This window comes from Eurosta solidaginis, chromosome 5 (genome assembly GCF_040869045.1).
Source record: "Eurosta solidaginis isolate ZX-2024a chromosome 5, ASM4086904v1, whole genome shotgun sequence".
Taxonomy (NCBI): Eukaryota; Metazoa; Arthropoda; class Insecta; order Diptera; family Tephritidae; genus Eurosta; species Eurosta solidaginis.
Window position 1 is genome coordinate 254,491,298 of NC_090323.1, and position 22,900 is coordinate 254,514,197.

At 35.5% G+C, this 22,900-nt stretch overlaps 1 protein-coding gene across 22 annotated transcripts in view; it reads left to right on the forward strand.

The window, feature by feature from the left end:
• Nucleotides 1-22,900, forward strand: part of LOC137253265 (band 7 protein AGAP004871) — a 264,640-nt gene that overhangs the window by 167,353 nt on the left and 74,387 nt on the right. For 3 of the 22 annotated variants that reach the window (XM_067789870.1, XM_067789871.1, XM_067789869.1), the window contains one exon: nt 22,077-22,112. The exons of 3 other annotated variants lie outside the window; for them this stretch is intronic. In XM_067789870.1, coding sequence (XP_067645971.1) covers nt 22,077-22,112 — 36 coding nt within the window. Of the gene's footprint in view, nt 1-5,704; nt 5,903-6,081; nt 6,649-6,899; nt 6,990-11,384; nt 11,804-22,076; nt 22,113-22,900 lie in introns of those variants that run through there. 16 more of the 22 variants (XM_067789877.1, XM_067789876.1, XM_067789882.1 and 13 more) reach the window with 16 other exon arrangements.

Below are 22,900 nucleotides of genomic sequence, written 5' to 3' on the forward strand. Positions count from 1 at the left end.
AATCTTCTTAGAGGGCAAGCTTTGTTATACGCAGTAATAAACGTCCTTGTTAGGAATTCATTCGACTCCTCCAGTTCCTCTACATTAGCAACCTCTTTGGGTTGTCCCAGTTTTGTTTCTACATGTTTCTGGAATTTAGTCCAGTTCGTTGACCTAGGGTTTCTATTGAATTGATGTTGAAGCTGATATACGCATGGTCAGAGAAGGATGGTCTATCAAGAACCATCCAATAATACCTTGATATATCACGCTCGGAGCTCAATGTAATATCCAGAACATTGCTGAATGTTGGACCAATGTATGTAGGGACATTTCCCCTTTTGGCTGTCTGCAAATTGGTTTGCAGGATGTAACAAAACAGAGATTCGCCTCTCTCGTTCGTATCTGCTCCTCCCCACGCATTGTGGTGCGCATTTGCATCTGCGCCTATGACCAACCGCCCTTTGCGCCTTTCCTCCTGTACTAGCCTTTTGCACTCCATCGGTGGGACCTCCGCAGCATGGGCCATGTAGCAGGACGCCAGGATAGATGCCTGCTTTTTCTTTTGCTCAACGGCCACCGCTATGAGATCCTCAGTGGTGTAATTAGGCAGCATATATGAATGCAGCTGTTTCCTTACCATTACTACAGCTCGCACCCGTCCTTCCGTTTTCGCGTTGTAAACGCCAAACCCGCGCGCGCTAAGTCCAGAAACCTTTCCTCCCGATGAGAGCCACGGCTCCTGGATCAGCGCCACGTCAAACGAACCCTCCTCAAGGGTTAGGAGGAGTTCGCTCGACGCCACTTTACTGTGTTGGAGGTTTACCTGTAGGACTCGCAGCACCATTGGGCTGTTTTTCCCCCTCCAGCACCTTCGTCTTGACGTCGTCGTCCTCCCATTGCCCTTTTGATTTAGAGTATTCGAGGCCCCCTTAAGCCTCTCGTGACTGTTGTGCGGGGTGTTCCTCTGCGCGAATCACAGCACCATTTAGCGGTTGGTCCTCTTCTAGCACGTTCGTGGTGACGTCGCGGACCTCCACCTGTCTTTTTTCCCTTAGGCTTTTGAGGTCCTTGTCGACTTCGCCCACCTCTAGCGTGTTAGGGTTTTTATCCTCGGGACTTCTTTTCCTGAGTCGCATGTAAATTTTGCCAGTACCAAAGGACATTTTACCAAGCTGCGTGTACAAAATATCCTCCGCCTGCTTGTTTATTTGGAAGATGTAGAACTGACCATTCTCGGTAGGCCGAGATACAGTAAGTACCTTCCAATCCTGTGTCGGTATGTTCGGATTCTGATTCTGCAGAAGTCGCAGTGTATCCTCCGACTTCATCACGCATGGTATCCATACCTTAACTTTTGGTACCGTGGGGATTTGCGCTTTATCCACCACCTCAAACCGCGCGTTCTTGCCTTGCCTTTGGAGGTTTGGAAACACTTCCGCCAGCCACTGCAAGCTCGCGATGTTGTCGCACGCTATCATCTTCACACCGTTATGCCATCCCCCCGAATCAATGGTTGGAAGGGGCTTACTTGGTTGTTCCCGCATTATCTTAAGCATTAAGCTAATAAGCTCCCTTTCCACAGATCTCCACCTTTCAGTAGTCATTTGTCCGAAAGGACAGCTACGATCAACCAGCGCCACAGTCAGTGACTGCTTTGCCACATCACTCATCTTCTCGGCAAAAGCAGGAGTCTTAGTGTTATCTCCCTTTGGCACCTCCGAGAAAGCCGGAGTCTTAGCGTTAACTCCCTTTAGCGCCTCGGAGAAAGCCGGAGTTTTAGCATTATCTCCCTTTGGCTTATCTCCTACTTCCTTAATTGGAACTTCCCTCTGACTCGCAGCTTTCGAGGTAGTTGCTACCTCGCTATTGGAGCCCATCTGTCTTACAGCTTTGGGCCTACTTGTCTTGTCTATTCGACTGCCCTGCCTCGCGGCTCTAGGACTGGGTCCTTTCTGTCTCTTGAAAACAGGCTTGTCGCCTTCCGCTGAACGTTGCCTCTTCATTCTGCCATTCGACGCTTCTTCCTCCTCGTACCGGTTGCAGAACCGAGGGTTTCTCGCAGCGAACCTTTTGAACTGCCTTCGACCTACTTCTACCGCTTCATGGACCCATTCCAAGCGCTCGATCTCCACTTCTGTTGGGTCGACCACTGCTCCCAAGCGTTGAACAATTCTTAGTGCTGCACGGTACTGTGAGAGAGCTCTTTTACTTCCTCTGCTCCGTACCCTTCTCCACTCTTCTACTCCGTTTTTATTTGTGTGCTTCTCTAACACGGAGTTCATTGAATCAGCACTACTCTCGCTCCCCGAGTCCGACGCATCGCTTAATTCGTATTTGTCGTCCTTGGATTGCGACTCAGTCCTCCTCTTTACATCGTCCTTATTACAGTCAGTTAATGAGTCGTTCATCTTGGTCGTACGACCACCTGCCCGACAAGGCGGGTTCAGCGGTCCAGTACTATATACGGGGAAAGAACCGTCCGCCACAGCAGCGCCCCTTGCTGTGGTAAGGCCATTAATACTTCCCGAGGTGGCCCGGTATCGGGAAGGTAATTGGTCAGCGTAATGTGTGGTAATGCTATAAGGAAAGGAAATTACAGGTAAGACATGAAAGAACAAAAAGTGGGAAAGTTATCGAATCGTTATGGGTGGTTTATTTTTTTCTTATGCTCGACGAGTTATTGGTTTTATTTTATTTCAATTTGATAAGTTTCCAAACCAATAAATTTTCCTCGTTTTATCGGCGAGGTATATAATAGTTATCGATTTGCTATCGCTACGTTATAAATTGGTTATAAATAACAAACGTCGTCGATAAGTTATCGGTTTTTCATGGACGGTAAATCGTTTTCTATCGATAGTTTTTGTTCTTGTTTTCGAAAAAATTTAAATTTTTTATCGAAAATGTACTCATTTAATATCAGATTTTTCCCATTTGTTGTCAATGAGTTGTCGGTGTGTTATCGATTGTTTATCGACGAGTTATTGAAATATTATCGGTATGTTATCGACACTTAATTTTACTAGAATTATATGTGTTATAAAATTGCATTCTGAAAAGATTCCTCAATCCTCTGGTTTGAAATTTAGTTGGAAAATCTTTGGGGGTTGATAAGGGTATGCCAAGTTTCGACAACGTTAACATTGCAGATACCATTGTTTTCTAAACTTTATGCTTTTTTTCTCGGATCTTTTTTAGTTCGCCTTATTGTTTGCAATAAGAAGCATGATTGGAAGAAGAAAATTATTTTGCATTTTGCTGAAGGAAAACCTACCAATATTCAAATTCTCCAATTTTTCCTGAAAATTGAATGCAAAACATGGAGATCGGTATTACTTTCTCGAAATACCCTTTCAATTATTTAATCAGGAAAAAAATTTTATTTATATTTTGTACTCACATATATACATATTTCCGCTACTGAGCAACCCTGCGTGTTTACATCAAATGAATTTTAAGTTGCTCATACGACATGGTGTACCCGAACAGTGAAACATGCAAGCGGTGCCTTTTTTATGAGAAAATGTTTTTATAAATGGAAATCTGTTGAAAATGGATAACACTTTAAAATTGTGAAAAAATAAACATAATAAGACATTTCGAAAACTTAATGTGAATTTTGGATATGATCCAAGTCACTGAAGATTGTTCATTGACCGTTCAAAATCTTTTTTGAAAGCGTTGCTGATGCATAATGAAAAAGAGCTTATTTCAATACCGGTTGCTCATGGCTCTGATGTGAAAGGAAACTCATATTTCTTCCTAAATAAATTAAATACAATGAACACATTTGGAAATTTTTTTGGAGATTTCACTCAAAAATTCAATTTTTGTGAAAGTTGTTCCAAATTTTCAAGGAAGCTCATAAAAGCTTTGGGGTCAAATACTTTACCTACGCGAGCAGAAAATACAATTGTCAGTCACTCATAGTCGGCATATGAGTGTAAATTTGGTTGTGGTTGTGAGTGATGGAAAAGGGGTGCCAAGCAAAGTCTTGTTGGATACTAAAAGAGACCTGCTGGAAGCTGTAATTTAAAAATATGTCTTTAATTTTACTACTTTTTACAAATATCGCAAGGATGTTTGCTACCATAAGGTGCCAATTTTTTATCATGACATATCATTACTGAGTGAACGTACGGCGTATGATGAGTTTCTGTATGCAAGAACTCCGTTCTTACAGAAGGATGTCGATAGTTTACTTCAATGTCGACTCTCAAAAGGATAAACATACTTAAAATATAATTCAACTTTTTACTACAAAAAAACTTAAAACAAGAAGAGACCAAGGTAATTTCTGTGACTAGGTCTGCCAGTGTTCACGGAGCATAACTTACAAACAGTGTAGTACCTTTCCCATTTATAGAGAATCATTCTGTGAGAAATAATTATCCAATGACTGGTTGCTGTCAACGAAAATTAGAAAGCACTTCTCTAGCACTCAAATGATAATCTGAAATACATTAGAAAGGTATTGAGTTGTAAGAGGATACTTTGAAATTTTTTTTCTTTCGCTTCAGGGCAATTCAAGTTAGCACGAAAGAGTCACTTATGTTCGTGTATGTTATACTCTGCGGAATATATATATCGCATTTCACGGTTTTGCATGTATTGTGAATCTTGCATTACACACACATTGGACTGTAGCCTAACTGGGAAATTTTCCAGTTATGTGGTGAAAATTGGTGAAACCCCACCTCCAGCGTGCTCTTTTTTCATAAGTGTTGAACACTTTAGCAACGTTTAATGCCTACGAAAGTTGAACATGTAGTAATAACATCAATGCCATGACGTAGCATATTTTATACCCCGTGATATTTGTTACGTTCCAATGAAGCGCGATCCAGATACGGATAGAAATTTAACATACAAATGCAACAACAAATTGATCCTTACGGGTCACATTGTTGTTGCATTTGCATGTTAAATCTCTATCCGTATCTGGATTACGCTGCATTGGAACACGAGGAGCATCATAGACGATAAATGCCATTTGTTCGTTCTTTGTGAAATGCACTAAATGCCACCTCAGGGTCCTACCCATAGTTTTGTTTTGCCAAATTTTATCCCCTTCAACGATCCGCATAAGAAATACATGGCAACTCCACTGTCCACCATCAACTCTCAAGAAAACAAAAACAAAGAAAGAAACCTCTTTTGCCTTAAGCGCCTTTGAGGCTATGCTGCTAGCTTACAACTGCCCTGAACATAGCTACGCATGTACACGTACGTACCAGTTAGAGCGAATTTTCATTTTCATCAGCCTCTACAGTAAAATAGCTCACAGAGCTTTCGGCACCTTGTTAGCTCAAATGTTATGTTAACAGCATGCGTGATAGATGTTTTAGGTACCTTACATATGCACTTACATACAGATGCAGTAGGTGACGATGACCCAACGCTACGCTATCACAAACCAAACACATATGGGTTAGAAAAAGATATGGACGCCGACATTGATGACGTCGATAGCAACAACACACTCTGACCGAATGCGGATGCTGACGTCGGCTAAAGTGAAACCCGGTAACCAGAGAGATACATAACTATGTTTGTATGAGTTCTTTATATTTAACACGAAACGAAGTCGTATTCATCACGAACAACAATATACAGACGACCTACAAAAACAGCTCCACAAATACATATGCGTGAACGTAAATTTAAATTCCATTAAAAAATATTTCTTATAAAATAGCAATGAAGAACACAAAATAAATTCAGTTGATGATTGAGCGCTTAGGTGATAGGAGCAACGTGGATGGCACAATACGGGAGTGATAAAACGTACACACATACATATGTATGTATGCTGTACAGTGTTTCTGTGGCGGTGCCTACAGCTGCTGCAACAAGAAAAAGTGGGAAAAGGAAGGACTGTTAAAATAGTAGCAACGTAGTCAACAGTGCATACGATATTGTAAATATTTAACAGCTGTTGTGGGAACAGACTGCTGTTAGCCTTAACAGCACGCTGTTAGCATTTGCACTAAGGGGTGGTATGTGTGTGAGTGGCAGTGCGCTTGTTTGTTTGGCATAAGGCATAAGTTAGGGCTTTCAGCGAAATGGGTGCTGTTTTTTTTTTTTCGATTTTAACAGAACGTTCACCGCAAGCGATCAGCAGGACTACCGCACTAACTAACCATGTCATATCATACTGAACCATACATAAACAGATGGCGAATCAGTTGCAATTGAACTGTGCTTGAGAGTGAAACAAATTGGGAAAAAAGCGCGTGAATAAAAAACAAGAAAATGAAATAACAAATAGTATACCAAAAAGTTGTTTGATAGAGCAGATGCGTAGCCTACTATAGGTGTGAAATATTGCAGGGGAATATTGAAAGTGAAAAATATTGAAAAAAGAAATTTTGAAAAAAAGAAAGATACAAGAATTTCAAGAGAAGAGAAATAAGAAAACGAAAATTTGAGAGAAAAATATAGTACGAAGAAGGAATAAGAAGAAGCAGAAAATTAACAACTAAACAAGATATAAGAAGAATAAAAAGGATAAATGATAAAAGAAAAATATTGTGAAAGAAGGATACAGCGAAGAAGGGAAGCCAAAAGGTAGAGAGGGGCAACTCAAAAAGTGAAAGCGTCACGATATATATAAGTACATATGTACACACAAATATACATAATTGTTCGTACATAACTACATATGTATGTACTTGGAGTGTATAAGATATACATATAAACAATAGAAAGATAAAGCGAATGTTGAAGCATACAGTCACTGACAGTGAAAATGGGCCAAACTAAAGTTTTGAAAAAGTTTGTTTAAAAACATTTTTAAGAAATTTTTGGATTTCTATAAAAATTTAAAAAGAAGTATTATTCAAACAGATAGATAAATAGCTTCGAAAATTCGGAAAAAAATTATATTTCTTAAAAGTATTTGTTATAATGTGTAGCTTTTAACCTGAGACAAACCCGCAAATTCTTCCACTTTGAATAAAAACAATTTAGAACTCAAAAACAAACAAAAAATTCTCTCCACGGAGGTATATACAATTTAGATTAAGAATGAAAAAAGTTGTTATTGTCTTGCATATATGAAAAAATAGATTTTTACAAAATTGATTTATTTCCATTTTTTTTTTTTCAAAAATTTTGAAACCCCAAAAAATTTAACAAAATAAGTGTATGAGTCTAATGAGTATTTGAGCTCAAAAAAAATATTATATGGAATTATAATTTTCTACATAGAGCTCAAAATTTTAACCAATTACTATGAAATTTATATAAGAGGCAACAAAAAATTTTTCGAAGCTGATTTTTTAAAGAGATTTACACTTAAAAATCGCTCATTTTCAATGCCAACTAATTTCAACTCTTTGAAAAGTTCCGAATACAATTTCGATTATATAAATATATAATTTTGATAGTAAAGATTTCATAGAAGAGAACATAATATCTAAAAATTGATATTTTCCGATAAAAATTATTTGGCAGAGGTGGGGGTAGTGCATTAATGCACCAGTCCTTCACCCACAGTTGAAAATATGAGCACAAAGATGTTTCTTCACTCATTTCAGTGGAGGCATAGAAAACTTTCGACAACGATATTTTTTGTTTTTCACTTAGCTGAGTGGTAGTGAAAAAATAAAGTGATTGTAATCAATTTTTTAATGGTAGTGGAGAAAGGCGGCACTATCACTATATTGATAAAACAATAGTACGCACTAAAATTTTTCCAATATAGTTTAATGCCAATGAAAGTGTAATGCAATCAAAATTTACTGCAATACACCCAGCTGTCATTTGGTTAAATAATTTCACGTATTAATTATTTTCTTATAAAATGTTTTTATAATATGTATATTAGACTGGGTCGATTTATTAACCGATATCACGCCATCGATTTTTCGATAGGACTTGGGCTCAGGAAAAAAAGTTTCACTACGCATACCCAAAAAAAATAATTTTCGAGTAAATTTTTCGATCAAACCATTCCCCAAAACTAAAAAAAAATATTTTTTTTTTCAAAAAACTGTTGTAAAAAGTTTTTTGAGAAAAAAACTATTTTTTGGGTTTTGGGGAGTGTTTTGGTCGAATAATTGACACTTTCGCCATTTTTTTTTTTGCTGGCTCTAAAATTATTTTTTTGGGTATGCCTAAGGGAACTTTTTTTCCTGAGGCCAAATCCTATCGAAAAATCGATGGCGCGATATCGGTTAACTTTCGTCCATACAAATAGACCCAGATTAATGTATATGTATTTTAATTTCGAAAAATAAAGCCGAAACCTCTAATTCAAATTTAAGCTACCAAACAATATAATAAAATTAGTTCCTGAGAAATTATAAAAAAAATTTGCAAAGTATAAACTTTTGAAAAATTATAACTGTATGTTTTTATGTTTAATGGGGTGTTCAATTGTACTTAAGATTTTTAAAAGAATTTATTACCGGTATTAAGCTCTTAATTCTTAAAAAAGAAACAAGAAACTATAACTTTTGAAACAAAATTTTACTAATTTCTGCGAAATTATAAAAAAATATGCTGCTATAACGCTTGTACCAAAATTAATTAGTTAAAAAAAAGTTTAAAACAAATTTGCATCAAGAAATATTTGGAACTTTTCTAGCTGAAATTGTTAATTTTTTTGAGACATAAAACCTAAAACAATTTTATCATATATATAATCTAAATTTTTAAAATTTTTAGCTATAATTCTAAAACAATTAAGAATCAAAAAAATATAATAAATTTAATCACTGCGAAGTAAAAAAAATTAGCAAAGTATGCAAATTTTTGCGCAGATTCACACTTAAACAAAAAATATTAAAGAAATTTATATTAATTACCACATTTGAAATTTAAGATTTTTTATAATTCTTAAAAAATATTTTTATTTTTTGTTTTGATAATATTGTATCGAAAGTAATTTATAATTCAAAAACCAAATGTTTCTCATAATTTTAAAAATGCAAAAAAAAAATGTGCAGGGTTTGAGAATATTTTTTAGGGTTTTTAAGAAAAATACATTTCTTTTACTTTCCATGAAATTATGTTCCATTTTTCCCAAAACTTATATACAAGTTTACTAAGTGTTTTAAAAGTATTCAATTGACCTCAATGCATCTTTTTAACTTTAAGTCGTAAACTATAAATTTATTCCTATTTTTTTGCTTTTTTGCAAAAATTTACAGATTAGAACTCGAGAATAGAAAATCTTTTAAGAACTATTTTTTACTTACAAATAATTCGAAAATTTATAAAGCTTCTTTAAAAAATTTAGTTTATGACCGTTTCATTTCTCTTATTTCCAAATATTGTTATTTTTTACTTGGTAAGTTTTTATACTCAGCTGAGCAGAGCTCACAGAGTATATTAACTTTGTTCGCATAACGGTAATCCGTAACGGCATAAACTAATCGAGATAGATATAGACTTCTATATATCAAAATGATCTGGGTGAAAAAAGAAATTCATTTAGCCATGTCCGTCCGTCCGTCCATAAACACGATAACTTGAGTAAATTTTGAGGTGTCTCGATGAATTTTTAGGTTCCCGGGGCACTCATCTCAGATCGCCCACTTTTTCGATATCGAAAATTTCGAAAAACCGAAAAAGTGCGATAATTCATTACCAAAGACGGACAAATCGATGAAACCTGGTAGGTGCGTTGACCTTATGACGCAAAATAGAAAATTAGAAAAATTTTGGACAATGGGCGTGTCACCGCCCACTTTTAAAAGAAGGTAATTTACAAGTTTTGCAAGCTGTAATTTGGCAGTCGTTGAAGATTAATGATGAAATTTGGTAGGCACGTTACTTCTATTACTATATGTATGCTAAATAAAAATTAGCGAAATCGGATGACGAACACGCCCACTTTAAAAAAATATTTTTTTTAAAGTCATATTTTAACAAAAAATTTAATATCTTTACAGTATAAAAGTAAATTATGTCAACATTCGACTCCAGTAATGATATGGTGCAACAAAATACAAAGATAAAGGGAAATTTCAAAATGGGCGTAACTCCGCCCTTTTTCATTTAATTCGTCTAGGATACTTTTAATGCCATAAGTCGAACAAAAATTTACCAATTCTTGTGAAATTTGGTAGGGACATAGATTCTATGACGATAACTGTTTTCTGTGAAAATGGGCGAAATCGGTTGAAGCCACGCCCAATTTTTATACACAGTCGACCGTCTGTCCTTCCGCTCGGCCGTTAACACGATAACTTGCGCAAAAAACGATATATCTTAACTAAACTTAGTTCACTTACTTATCTGAAGTCACTTTATATTGGTATAAAATATGGCCGAAATCCGACTATGACCACGGCCACTTTTCCGATAACGAAAATTACGAAAAATGAAAAAAATGCCATAATTCTGTACCAAATATGAAAAAAGAGATGAAACATGGTAATTGGATTGGTTTATTGCCGCAAAATATAACTTTAGAAAAAACGTTGTAAAATGGATGTGACACTTACCATATTAAGTAGAAGAAAATGAAAAAGTTCTGCAGGGCGAAATCAAAAGCCCTTGGAATCTTGGCAGGAATACTGTTCGTGGTATGACATATATAAATAAATTAGCGGTACCTGACAGAAGATGTTCTGGGTCACCCTGGTCCACATTATGGTCGCCTTCACATATACAACTAAGGGCTACTCCCTTTTAAAACCCTCATTAATACTTTTAATTTGATACCCATATCGTACAAACACATTCTAGAGTCACCCTTGGTCCACCCTTATTGCTATATCTCGAAAAGGCGTCCACCTTTAGAACTAAGGCTCACTACGTTTTAAATAATCATTAACACTTTTCATTTGATATACATGCCATATAAACACATTCCAGGGTTACCCTAAATTCATTTTGCTAAATGGTGATTTTCCCTTATTTTGTCTCCACAGCTCTCAGCTGAGTATGTAATGTTCGGTTACATCCGAACTTAGCCTTCCTTACTTGTTTTTGATAAAAGTGCATACTGCGATCAAATCCAGAAAACAAAAAAAAAAAAACTTTTTAGTTTCTAAAATTTCTTTTTTTTCAATTTCGTACAATTTCTATGTCTTTCTGAAAAATCTTAAATTTGAACACCCCATTTCTCAGCAAGAAAAAAATTCCAAAAAATATTTAATAAATGTTCAATTTTAAGTAAATTTTAAGATTAAAAAAATATTATTTTTAAACCTTATGAATAGTTTGAAATTTTGCTATACAAAGCTGAAATTTTGTACACACCTCTACAATTTTGAGATCGCAAGGGCTATGAATTTATAAAGCTTAGCAATCAAGAAAAAATGTCCTTTCAGAAATTTAAGCAAACAAATTTGCCTAAAATTTAAAATTGAACTGTCCCATTATACGCTTAAGTGACTGTATCACTCAGAAAAATTTCAATTTGCATGAAACTAAAATCCAACTAGACAGTCTCTCAAATGTAAACAAATCCAACAAAGATTTTGTGTCAACAAACTAACAACAAATCAAAAAAGAAAATAATTTACTTTTTACAACAGCGAAAACAACTGTATAAACATTTACAAAAATAAATGTTTGCATCTACTCTGAAAAACCTCACTTTCAACACATCCGTTCTTCACACCCACAATAACAAAATAATTTCATAGTACACAAGCTGTGATCCTTAATTGCCGCACATTAATTGCTTAATCGGTAGTGCGTGTATCCTGAAAAGTGCCAAATTGTGAATAACAAAATTGCCAAACAGTAAATACGTTCATAAAAGCAACAAGTACGTCATTTCTCTATATACATACATACATACATTTAATTGAAGCGAAGGGTAAAAAGGTATAAAACGCAATGCCCGACAGTAAAAAAGGTGAGTGATTGTTGCTGTGAAACATTGATAAACACACATACATAGAGACATGTAGTTGTTAGTATTTACCGCAAGCATGTGCTGGTTATTGGTTACAGTTTTGTGGATCTTAAATATGCATAAATATGTATATATGTAATTAAAAGTACAGTTATACTTATACTCCTGCTTACCTGTCCGTAACTATGTGTGTAGTAGAGCCTGTAATATTCCATTAAAAAAACCCGAAAGGGGAGATATGTCCTTGTATTTATATAAACATAACGTCATATACAGCAAAGCTCCTTGGCTGCTCCTTGTACATTTGTGAATATTTATGAGTCATTCGTATAAATCGAGCGTGGGATATGTACAGATGTTGCATGAAATGTTTATACTCTAGAAAAGCTTCTAACTGTTATAACAAACCTGTCTGTATATGACGGAAGGGCGCTTATTTTATATAATTGCTCTTGACTATCTCTTTACACATATACAGCAGCGAACAGAAAAATAGCAGTGCCAATTTTTAACAAAATTCCTTATTGAAATTTTCTTTTTTGTATTTGCGATAGTCTGGCAAATACTTTCACGAAGTTTATAACGGAAACTGTGTAAACCAATTTCAAAACCTTTTTCAAAAAGACTCTTAAATTCGAGAAAATCTATTCTAGCCCAATCAATTTTAGTCCAACAAAATACAAGATATAGGTCCCTCGAAATTAGCATTGAGTTTTTCAGATTTTGTTTGCGTAGGGTTAAATATATATTCTTCTACACAAAGCGCTTTATTTATTTTTATAGCAGAAAAACCTGGACACACTTCAAAAAAAATCTGTCCAAATTCAATGCAAATTTCGAGAGACCTATAACATATCATTTTTGAGACTAAAAGGGATGGCTACTCAAAAAACTTCTGAAAAAAAATTAAAAATAAAAATTAGAAAAATTTGTTTTTTTTTCTGGAATTTCTTCTCAAACATTTCTGAGATTGGTTTGCATAGTTTCACTTAAAAACTTCATAGGACCCCTTTCCTGAATTAACACGAAAATCAAAAAAGAAATATTTACTTAACCAAATGCATCAAAAAATTGCCACTGCTACTTTTCTTTTCGTTACTGTAGAAGTATGTGCGTACCTTTCCCTTTCGCTGCGTTTTCTTTTCATTATTGCAACCATATTACCCACAACCATATTAGCTGCTTAAGTTGGTGGTATTTGCCACAAAACCATTTATATGAGGAAATTGTATGCTTTAGTGGTCCAGTCCTCATGAATTTCCATTTCAAACCTTCAGATTTTATATTGCAGTGGAGGCGGTTTGGCTTAGAAGGTTTAGTTTGGTTATCTTAATCGTTCCCGAAATGGTCGGGATAGTACCTTAATGGAACGTAGCTTATCGTTAATACTATAACAAAAACAATAAAGTCGTTTTGGATTTTCTTATAGCATTTTTGCGGAAGCCTAGCCCCCGTTGAGATAGACTCCTTCGACCTGTACCGGCTGCTACCAGTTGTTGCTTTACGGGGCTTTTCATAATTTTCCCGGCGGTGTTGAGCATACATAATGACCAGAAAGATGAAGGGGAGTCGGGATCTAATTTTCCTTTCGGGTTAAACACTATCCGACCCATCTTTCAACTTGCGTGGAAGATGCCGGCTTTCACGAATTGGATATAAGTGAAAAGACTCTGGTGCGCTTACCGGATTCATAATTTGCAAGGCCGTTTAAAGCTATCTTTCACTGAGCGATAAAGGGCGGGTTTGTCGCTTTTGCAGTGTGATGAACACAGCCTTTGGTATGTTCCACATCGTGTCCTCTTTCATACTCGGTTGGGTAGATGGAGTTTTCCCATAAATATCTATGATCCGCTTATTCGCAAAATTCCAAGCCACTATCTGAATGGCGCCTACCTGTACAACATTGAATAATTCTGTAGCATCAATTCTAGAGACGTACCATCTAACTTTCTAACGGGGTGCTCTCCCCGTCTGACAGAAGGGTTTCTGATACTAGTGTATTTCAGGGATCGAGTATCCAAGGCCAAGTCGACGATATACCGGCATAGTGCCGGTATTCCAACTTATTAATCCAACACGGGTGGCCAATTCAGCATCATCTTGCCTCTGGAGTTGGTATGGAGCATTCTTCATAGCTCTCGCGTTGATATCTCCAGCGACGACCAGGTTACTAGGTTGGTCTCGCCAATCATCTTCAACTTCCTTAAATAGTATCATTCGGTGGCAGGTAGCAGCTGACTTGTTTTCCTTCCCGTACATATTCTTTTCCGCTAACACAGCTTGTAACGTGGGAGCTAGCGTCAAGTTATTTCCAACTCTATAAACTTCGCTGATAATCACTTAGCTGGCTCTTTATAAAGAAGCAGATATCAGGTAACCTGCTTATAGTTAATTAAATAAAAAAATAAATGTAAGGCGCGATAACCTCCGAAGAGATCTAAGGCCGAGCTTCTCTTCCAATTTGCGTCGTGCTCCTCTTGATTTTCCCTACAAATTGGCCGACGGGACATACATGTTTTACGCCGACTTCGAACGGCATCTGCGAGGCAGATGAGTTTTCACTGAGATCTTTTCATGGCAGAAATACACTCGGAGCGCTTGCCGAACACTGCCGAGGGGCGACCCCGCTTAGAAAAATTTTCTTATAATTGAAAAACCTTATTTCTAAAATTTTGATGTTGCTTTGCCCGTGGTGCGAACCCAGGGCATACGGTGTGACAGGCGGAGCACGCTACCATCCCACCACGGTGGCACTTATAGTTAATTACTATTATTATTATTAAAATAAAAGCTGGCTTGGTCCTTAATCGTGTTTTCAATTTTTGTCATCACATTTCCTATGATAAGGCTAATTGAACACTTTAAAAGAAAGCGACCCTTAAGTAATGTTTTGTGCCATAATTATTATAATTATTACCAGATGGTAATCGACCTGCGCTATCCTATTTAAATTTTCAGTTATTGTTTTATCACAATAAGAGGCAAACCTGCATACATAAATACTAAATAAAATAAGTAAGCAGAAAGTTAGGTAGTGAGCTCATAATAAATGATTAGTTCACTCAAATTTTCCCCATTGTATTACTTATTCTAGATATGTACGTATATACATGCGCTTGTATAGAAACCCAGAAGCTAATTGAACTATTTCTAGAAATTTTAGATATACTCATAGAGGGCCATTGGACGAGATTTGATGCACAGATATCCAATACTTTCTATAGGTCTAGTGGCTATGGGTTTTGAAAAAGTGGGGTCCACAGCTCCCTGGGACTAGGAAGTTTATAATTATTATTTCTATAGTTATAATGTAGTTATAATGATCCAATCAGTGAGATTGGGTACAATGGGTTCATAAGGGCAGGAAACATTTTATTAAATCGCTAAATAACCGCTTAATATTTGTAATTAAGGTCACTAAGATAAAGGTCTACTCATTTCAAGAAAAGTGATTGGTGTCATACTCCTTCCTCAATATTCTTTCTCCCCTTTTCCCGTATTCTTTTTGATACATCGTTATAAAATCGAGTCTATTTGACCTAGACCTATGATATTTGGCATATAAGCAAGAACATTTAACATAGCCACCCGCCTTTCACTTTCACGCTATACCGGGAAGACTTTATGGTTCGTTTATTTTGCGATTGTTTTGAAGCATCATATAAGAACTTTGTGTGTGTTTGTACTTCTTTGGAATCCTTTTTTTTTCTTTTTTTTATAACCTTTGGAAAAACTTAACCTTTGAAAACTTTGTGCAACTGAATCTTTTTTCTTAATTAAAAAAAAAAATGTATAAATTTTCAGATTTAATTTCTATAAAAAAAAATATTTTTTTGTTAAAAAATTTAATCTTCATTAATTAGAAGTATTTGCGAATACGATCATAAATCTTTTTAATTTTGAGAAAAAACTAAAAATATCGCTTTCTTTAATAATATTTATATAACATAAACTGCGAACCAAATGGAACAAAAATTTTAAAAGAGTTTTACTAGATTTAAATTAGCTCATTAGCGTTACTTAAAACTATAAATATCTACAAAGTTTTAAAAGAAATAATAATTAAATAAAATAAATAAAAATCAAATTTTTTATATTTTGCACTTCTTTTATAAAAATGAAACTTTTTTACAATTAAAATTTGTTCCAAATTTTTTTTTGTTTTTGTTTTGTTCTTTGTCTGTTTAACTTCATTATATATTTTCTTTCTAAACAAAAAGTTAGGATATTGAAAATTTACGAAGACGAATAGGAGTTTGCTTATTTTCTAAACTTTGCGAGATAGTTTCCCATTCTATTTTCCAGTTCTGTAAAATCAAGTAAAATTTATTTGTAACAAATTAATACATTTTCCAAATCATATTTGTAATATTTACACATCAAACTTCACGAGCCTTTGGTAACAACGGGGTTTTCAACCCAAAATATTTGCCTCTGAGACTAAAAAAGTGAAAATATTGTACGATATTTTTGTTATTATATGCAATTAACATATATAAATATGTTTGTAAGCAACATAATGTTTGCATACATCACCACTTCCCTTCACGATCGCTCACAATTCATTCTTCCACAAAAAGTACCAAACAATGCCCTCGCTTTATCCGCGTGCAACGAATTATTCAATGGAAATAATGACGAGTGCATCCTTTTAGGAAGGATAACAAGAATGACGAATGAATAAAATTTTTCTACAATTTGCATTGTTTTTTCTTTTTATACATTAAAAATACAAGTTTGTATACAATAATTATTTCGGTGTATTTTATTTTTCTTTGTTATATGTAAGTACATATACATGTCTGAGCATATACATATGCATCTGCTTTGATGCTGGTATGATGGCGGAAAAAGGGTTCATAACCTCTCGCTTTGACAACATTTATGTGATAACGGATTTGTTGATTGTTTAAACAAAATGTAAAAGCAAGCCGGAAAAAAGTTCAAAAGCCAACGAAGGAACTCATCAATATGAGTTTCGTTTCAAAAGTGGACAGGCCTGAGAATGTTGCTCATACGGCATGGTGTACCGCATTATATTTGCATGTTCAGTGCACTCTCACTGCTATGCATACACAGGTCACAGGTTAAGGATAGACACAAACACACTGTCTTTCTGGTAGCCAATGCCCAAGAAAAGAACAGTTATCACTAAGTTAAGCACACTAGATCTTTTAGTTTCTGATAAGCGAACCCCTTTGTCGATGCATTTTGGTGAAATACTCCCTTCCCAAATCTCATAGAGTAAAAATATATCTCTGTATTAAGACATTTAAATATCTCTAAGCTAAAGTGCGGAGAGATAACAACATATATCATGGTAATAATTCATACATATGCCTATACATTTTAGAACCTTATTAAACATAGAGGTCTCCATTGTTGACAGTAAACTCGGATAAACACTGAATGTATATACTGGCTGTGAATCTCGAAACTCGACTCACGTCATTTCTCATTTTTAAGTTTTCTAGGCCGCCGGTCCGAAGAAGGTGGATTTTTGATAAGAATTACCTTCGTGTGCGAAAGTCTTATCCAATATTTTAAAGCTTTATGGAGCTTGGTCCAGTACTGTGAATGATATTTAAATGCGGAAGAATTGTTTAACTCAAATGAGTAGTTGCATTGCAACCGAGTGCCGTGACCCATAGAATGAAGTGATGTGTGTCTACTCAAGTATGTATTGGGCCTTGTTCATATGTTGCTTTGACCCATGGACATTGGTGCATAGTGAGGTTAGGCCAACGACGGCTGGCACATACGTTAGTCAATCACTTTTATTACTCTTCCTAGCATTAAAGTAGCCGCGCATGATTTTTTGTCATGTCGGAGTCAGCCATTTTTTTTTTTCTCTATTTTCTCATAAAATTGCCCTTTATTCAAGTGGGCCAGAGAATCTTTTAATGCGTAAGCACACAGGAATGTTAAATTGAAAAGCTTTGCATAAATGCGAATCGCGATGAGACGCTCTTTCATAGCCGTACAGTACTTGTCAGAGAACTATCTTTCGCACTGCGTTACCATTACCTTGGCCCCGACTTGCACTTCTCTCCTAAGATCGCTGTAAACAGTCCCAAATTAAAACAAAGCGGGTCATGTTTTGCGAATGAAAAGAGATGCTTTGGCCAAGAAGATGTTCTTATCGGAACATACCTATTGAAGCAGAGAGGGAGGCGAACCCCACTCCCGTGAAAGGACCGTGGCCATCAATGAGGTAGAAAGCGGTGACATTATTTAAAAGTGTATGTATGTTTCACTTTAAAGCAACACAGAACATATCCTTTTTCGGCATAATAAAGAAGCGATTTCATATTGTTAAATTTTGTAGTTTGTGGGGCCTTCTACGTGGCCGGGTAAACCAAAATTTTAATTAAGTAAATATGAGTAATGATTACCAAAATTGCAGTCATAAAACTACCCCGACAGCAGCATTGCATGCCATTCTACATATCCCGCCTGCCAAAAATGTCCCATTAGCAACTGCAACAAGGTTTCAATCCTGGGGGAAAATTGAGTGCAGGCCTCATGGCGCCATTTAATATTGGACAAATGGAATATATGGACCTGTGCCTGAGCTTCGAAAGAGATCTTGAAACAATAATTAAGCCATAGGGTTGGTGCCAGGATGCAGAAATGGCGAACATACTATATACGTGTATACGGATGATTCCAACATATTTCGAGTCTGCTGTTTAGTGTGCCGATTCAGATATAAGTGATCATACGGGCTGCCAGATTTCTGCGGCGTCTTTCAGGTCGAAATTATAGTCGTGAAGAAAGCAGCAGAAACTCTGGGGGAAGTGCGCTTAAGCTGCAGTCGCGTCAATATATATATTGATAATCAAGTAGCAATTAAGACAATAAGCTCACACAGTTCTTCATGGAAGTGTTCTGGAATGCAAAAAAGCATTAGAAAAACTAGATTGCCGGTCATAAAAGGATAAAAGGTAACGAAAAGGCCGATGAGTTAGCAAAGTAGGGTGGAACACTCGCTGAACCGACGACAGACGTCCCATTCCATTTAGGAAAAAACAAATGGAGACAGGTATTGAATATAATCCATCAAGCAGAAAAAGCGTGGACAGAAACACGGGGCTGCAAGTTTCTAAGATCATGTGCAAAGCCTGCGATATTTAACTCACAGAGTGCTTCATATCTCCAAAGAGAGAAGAATTAAGGCTCAAAGTTAGCATGCTAACTGTACACTACCTTCTGCTGTCACACGTTTATAAGTTAGGTCTCGTGAGTAACAACAGATGTAGGAAAGCGAGCTGCAGGAGGAAACGGTGGAGCACTTTCTGTGTTCATGTAATGCGCTCGCCAGGTATAGGCTCATTTATTAGGGGCATCGAGATAGCAGTTAAGCTAGATCCTAGAGAACTTCTAGTATTTGCCAAGAGGACAGAGATATTTTATAACATAAGTCCTCACACCTGGTTGGGGTTGTTTCGTTTGGTCATCAAAGAAATTCTGGTAAAATTATGCACACATACAATCTATATGATCTCTTTATTGACCGGGCAGTGCAATCTGACCTAGCCTATATGAGGAATATCAACAAAAGAGTTTAACCGCATTCATAAATCAATATGTTTTACAGCTTAATTTGGCTTTAGTCAATGACTTGACAAATTGATTGTTCTACCCGCATAAAGGAATGGCCTTTGCATATTTAGAAGCTTAAGTAAAGTACTTATTGTGTTTGTACTACGGCATTGCTAGAGCTAAAATCTATTAACTTTGTAATTCAAATCACATATAATCACATAACAAATATTGCTGTAAACTACGTATTTACAAAGCTTACAAAATAATGAGCGATGACTTAATGCAGGGATCGCCACAAGCTTCTTGTGGAAGCGTGACAACACCTACTTTGAAATCCAAAAAAAAAAAAAAAAAAAAATGGCGACGGAGCTAGTAAAAATTACACTGTAAAACTTCGAAAATTTATAAAATTATATTATTTTATGTAGAAAGAAAATTATACATTTTGTAATCCTGAATTCATTATATTTTTTTTAAATTAAATTTTTTATATTTTTAAAATTTTTTTTATATTTTTAGGTTTTTAATTTTTATGTCTTGTTTTGTTTTTTAGAAAGAAAATAATATAAATAATAATAATTTTGTAATTCTGATAAAAGACAAATTCATTATATTTTTTGTTTTTATTTTTTGTATATTTAAAATTTTTTTTTTTTAATTTTTTTATTTAATAGTATTTCGGAAAGAAGGATTAACGTGGAGATATTAACCTATTGTAAATTGTCCGCAATTAATTTTTCTATATCTATTTTAATGTTTGTGGTTGATAAATTCAGAAGCGCTTCTAAATGCTGATTTGTAACTCTATTTCTGTTATTTGTTTTTATGTGCTTAAAGTTGAAAAGGAGCTTTCACAAACGTACGTACTACCAAACATTGAATAAAATTTTAAAACTTCTTGGCGCAGTAAGGATATTTCTCCTTGCTTACAACTCTCCAAAAATCAATGCCTTTTAAATCTAGTAACTGTAGTTCAGAGTCGCATAGCTCCATTTGGAGTTCTGGGCTCTGCTCATTTGCATCGCATGTCATGGGTATAAAAAAATTGGTAACATTTTTCTGTTGCTGAGAGCTTTAAAGCAATTTTAAATGTGATATTCGCTTTAGTCGCATCAACCTGTCAAAACTGATAAATATGCATACAAGCCCAAATAAAGACATGAATTAATAACACCCACATACCTATTTACATACGTCCTATTCGATTTGCTTGAAATGTAGTATATAAATTTGCCTATATTAGTATTTACGATCCTTTTTTCAGGGAAGTAGACCAGAGACGGACTGGGACTGGGAATAGGACTAGGACTGGGACTGAGACGGGGAGTAGTACTAGGACTGGGACTCGTAATGGGACTGGAACAAAATACATACCACCCTCTGGGACTGGCAATAAGGGATGAAGAGGAATGAGAAGAACTTGAGAGCAGAGAAAAGAGAAAAAGAGAAGGAGACCGTCATCGGGTTCTGAACTATATTCCAAGTTTCAAGCTTGTAGCTTATCGGGAAGTTACTTAAATTTCGATTACAAAATTCTGTTCGCTAAATAAAATCGTTTAAAAAAAACCCGGCTATTATTTATTATATCCTATTAGATAAATGAGTGATAATCTTAAATTATCTGCTCCGGTTAATAATGGTGAAACAAAGCATGCATGTACTTCAAACTTATCACTAATATGTATATTCCATATTCAATTTTTAATTTCAAGTGAGACGCAATAAAGTTTTGTCAGTGCACGTCTATTCATCATTTTGTTTTCTAAAAAAAATAGCTACAACCATTCTGCGAGCAGAAATGGCGTTGGCACCTACACAAACCCAGTCGGACTTGGTAGCTTTCAAAATTAACGCATTGCATTGTTTTCTTGAATGCATTTAAAAATACTTATACATGCGTTCAATTCAAATTGATTTAATTATTAAATAAACAAAATAATAAAACAAAAATATACCCAAAAATATTACTTCAAAAGTAATTTTACACGAAATTATAGCAGTTGAGTTCCTAATGGGTACAGCAGGATACATTCTGTTGTGGGCGAGGGGATAGAAGGCGTGCTCGCGGGGATGTGTGGTGCGCTTGCCTATGCGGTGCGCTTGCTTGAGCGTTTTACAAAAACAATTGCGTGAAAGCGCTTATGGAGTGATGACCCCTGACTTTATGCGTAAGCAAACCACAAATAAAATAGCGTGAGCGTGATACATATTTTGGGTGCTGAGATTTGTTCATATCTATGTTTATAATACCTATCTAAAGTAAACCTTATAAATAGACAATTTGCATTGTATTTGAGTAAATACATAACATAAGATGTAATATGTATGTATGTATGTTTGTATTAAGTAAAATTAGGCATGATTCCTATTGCCAACTTGTAGCATGTCTGTGTATATCTAAGTATTAGTGTCTATCCTCGTACAATCAGCTGTGACTGTTTAAGCTGAATATCAATGGCTGTACATATGTACATATATGTGTGTGTAGCGCTCAATGTATTATCATATGCTATTAGATTGTGTTATGCCAATATACAGAAGTAAAATTATAGCAAATTTATGTGCATAGAGGCGCTAAAAAGTAGTTGTTGAGACATGGCGCGCCTTTGCTTTGAAACCGCTTTTGATACACTTCATTGATTCAAGTGTTCGATACTATTATACTGACCCCTTCGTGTCTCTCTCTCTCTCTAAATTTTCTTTGCATACGTCATTATATTTTCAGATATGACAGCAAAACAATCGATTGGATTTCATCATTGTAAGTTAAAGCTATTTCTTAGATATTTCAACAAGTAAATATTGTTATGAATAAAGGACTTTTATTTATTGAAAAAGGTCTAGAACAATTCAGTTAGCTGTAAGCTTTTGGCAACTACGTACATGTGCATAAACTAAATTTGTTTGGTAAAGGCTTGGTTTCCTCGAAAGCGGTGCCGCTATATAGCTGTTTGTATGTTTTAATTAAATTAAATAATAAAATCAACTTAACAAAATTTTGCGAATCGTCTGCCGTAACCGTTCGTAGTTTCCAACAAAGCGGTGCCGCTGAAATGGGTGAGTATACCGGCCGCTCTTTAGTGCTTATAACATAACGGTACCGCTTTTGGAGGAAACCAAACCTTAAGAGAGTATATTTTTCATGATATCGAAAAGATAGAATTTAAAAATTTCAGCTTTATATTTTAATATTTACAGATGCCTCTGGCGACATACAAATAGAATGGGTTATGTTAGGTTGAACTGGCCGGTCATGAAGACCTCACATAGACAATTCTGCCGCCCCTTTTAACTGGAGCCCTGGTCTGACGAGCGCAGAACACGCACAAAGATTGTGGTCACCCGTTTCTTACTGCAGTTTGCACTTCCTATATCTGCTGTTGACTGATAAGGACTAACTCATAAGCATGTTAAGCCAAAAGGCAGTGTACAAATAGTATGGCAATGAGAGCCATGTTGCACGTCATCTTAGAAATTTTACAGCCCCGTGCTTCTGTCCACACCTTTTCTACTTTATGTATAATATGCAACGCCTGTCTCCTTTTGTTC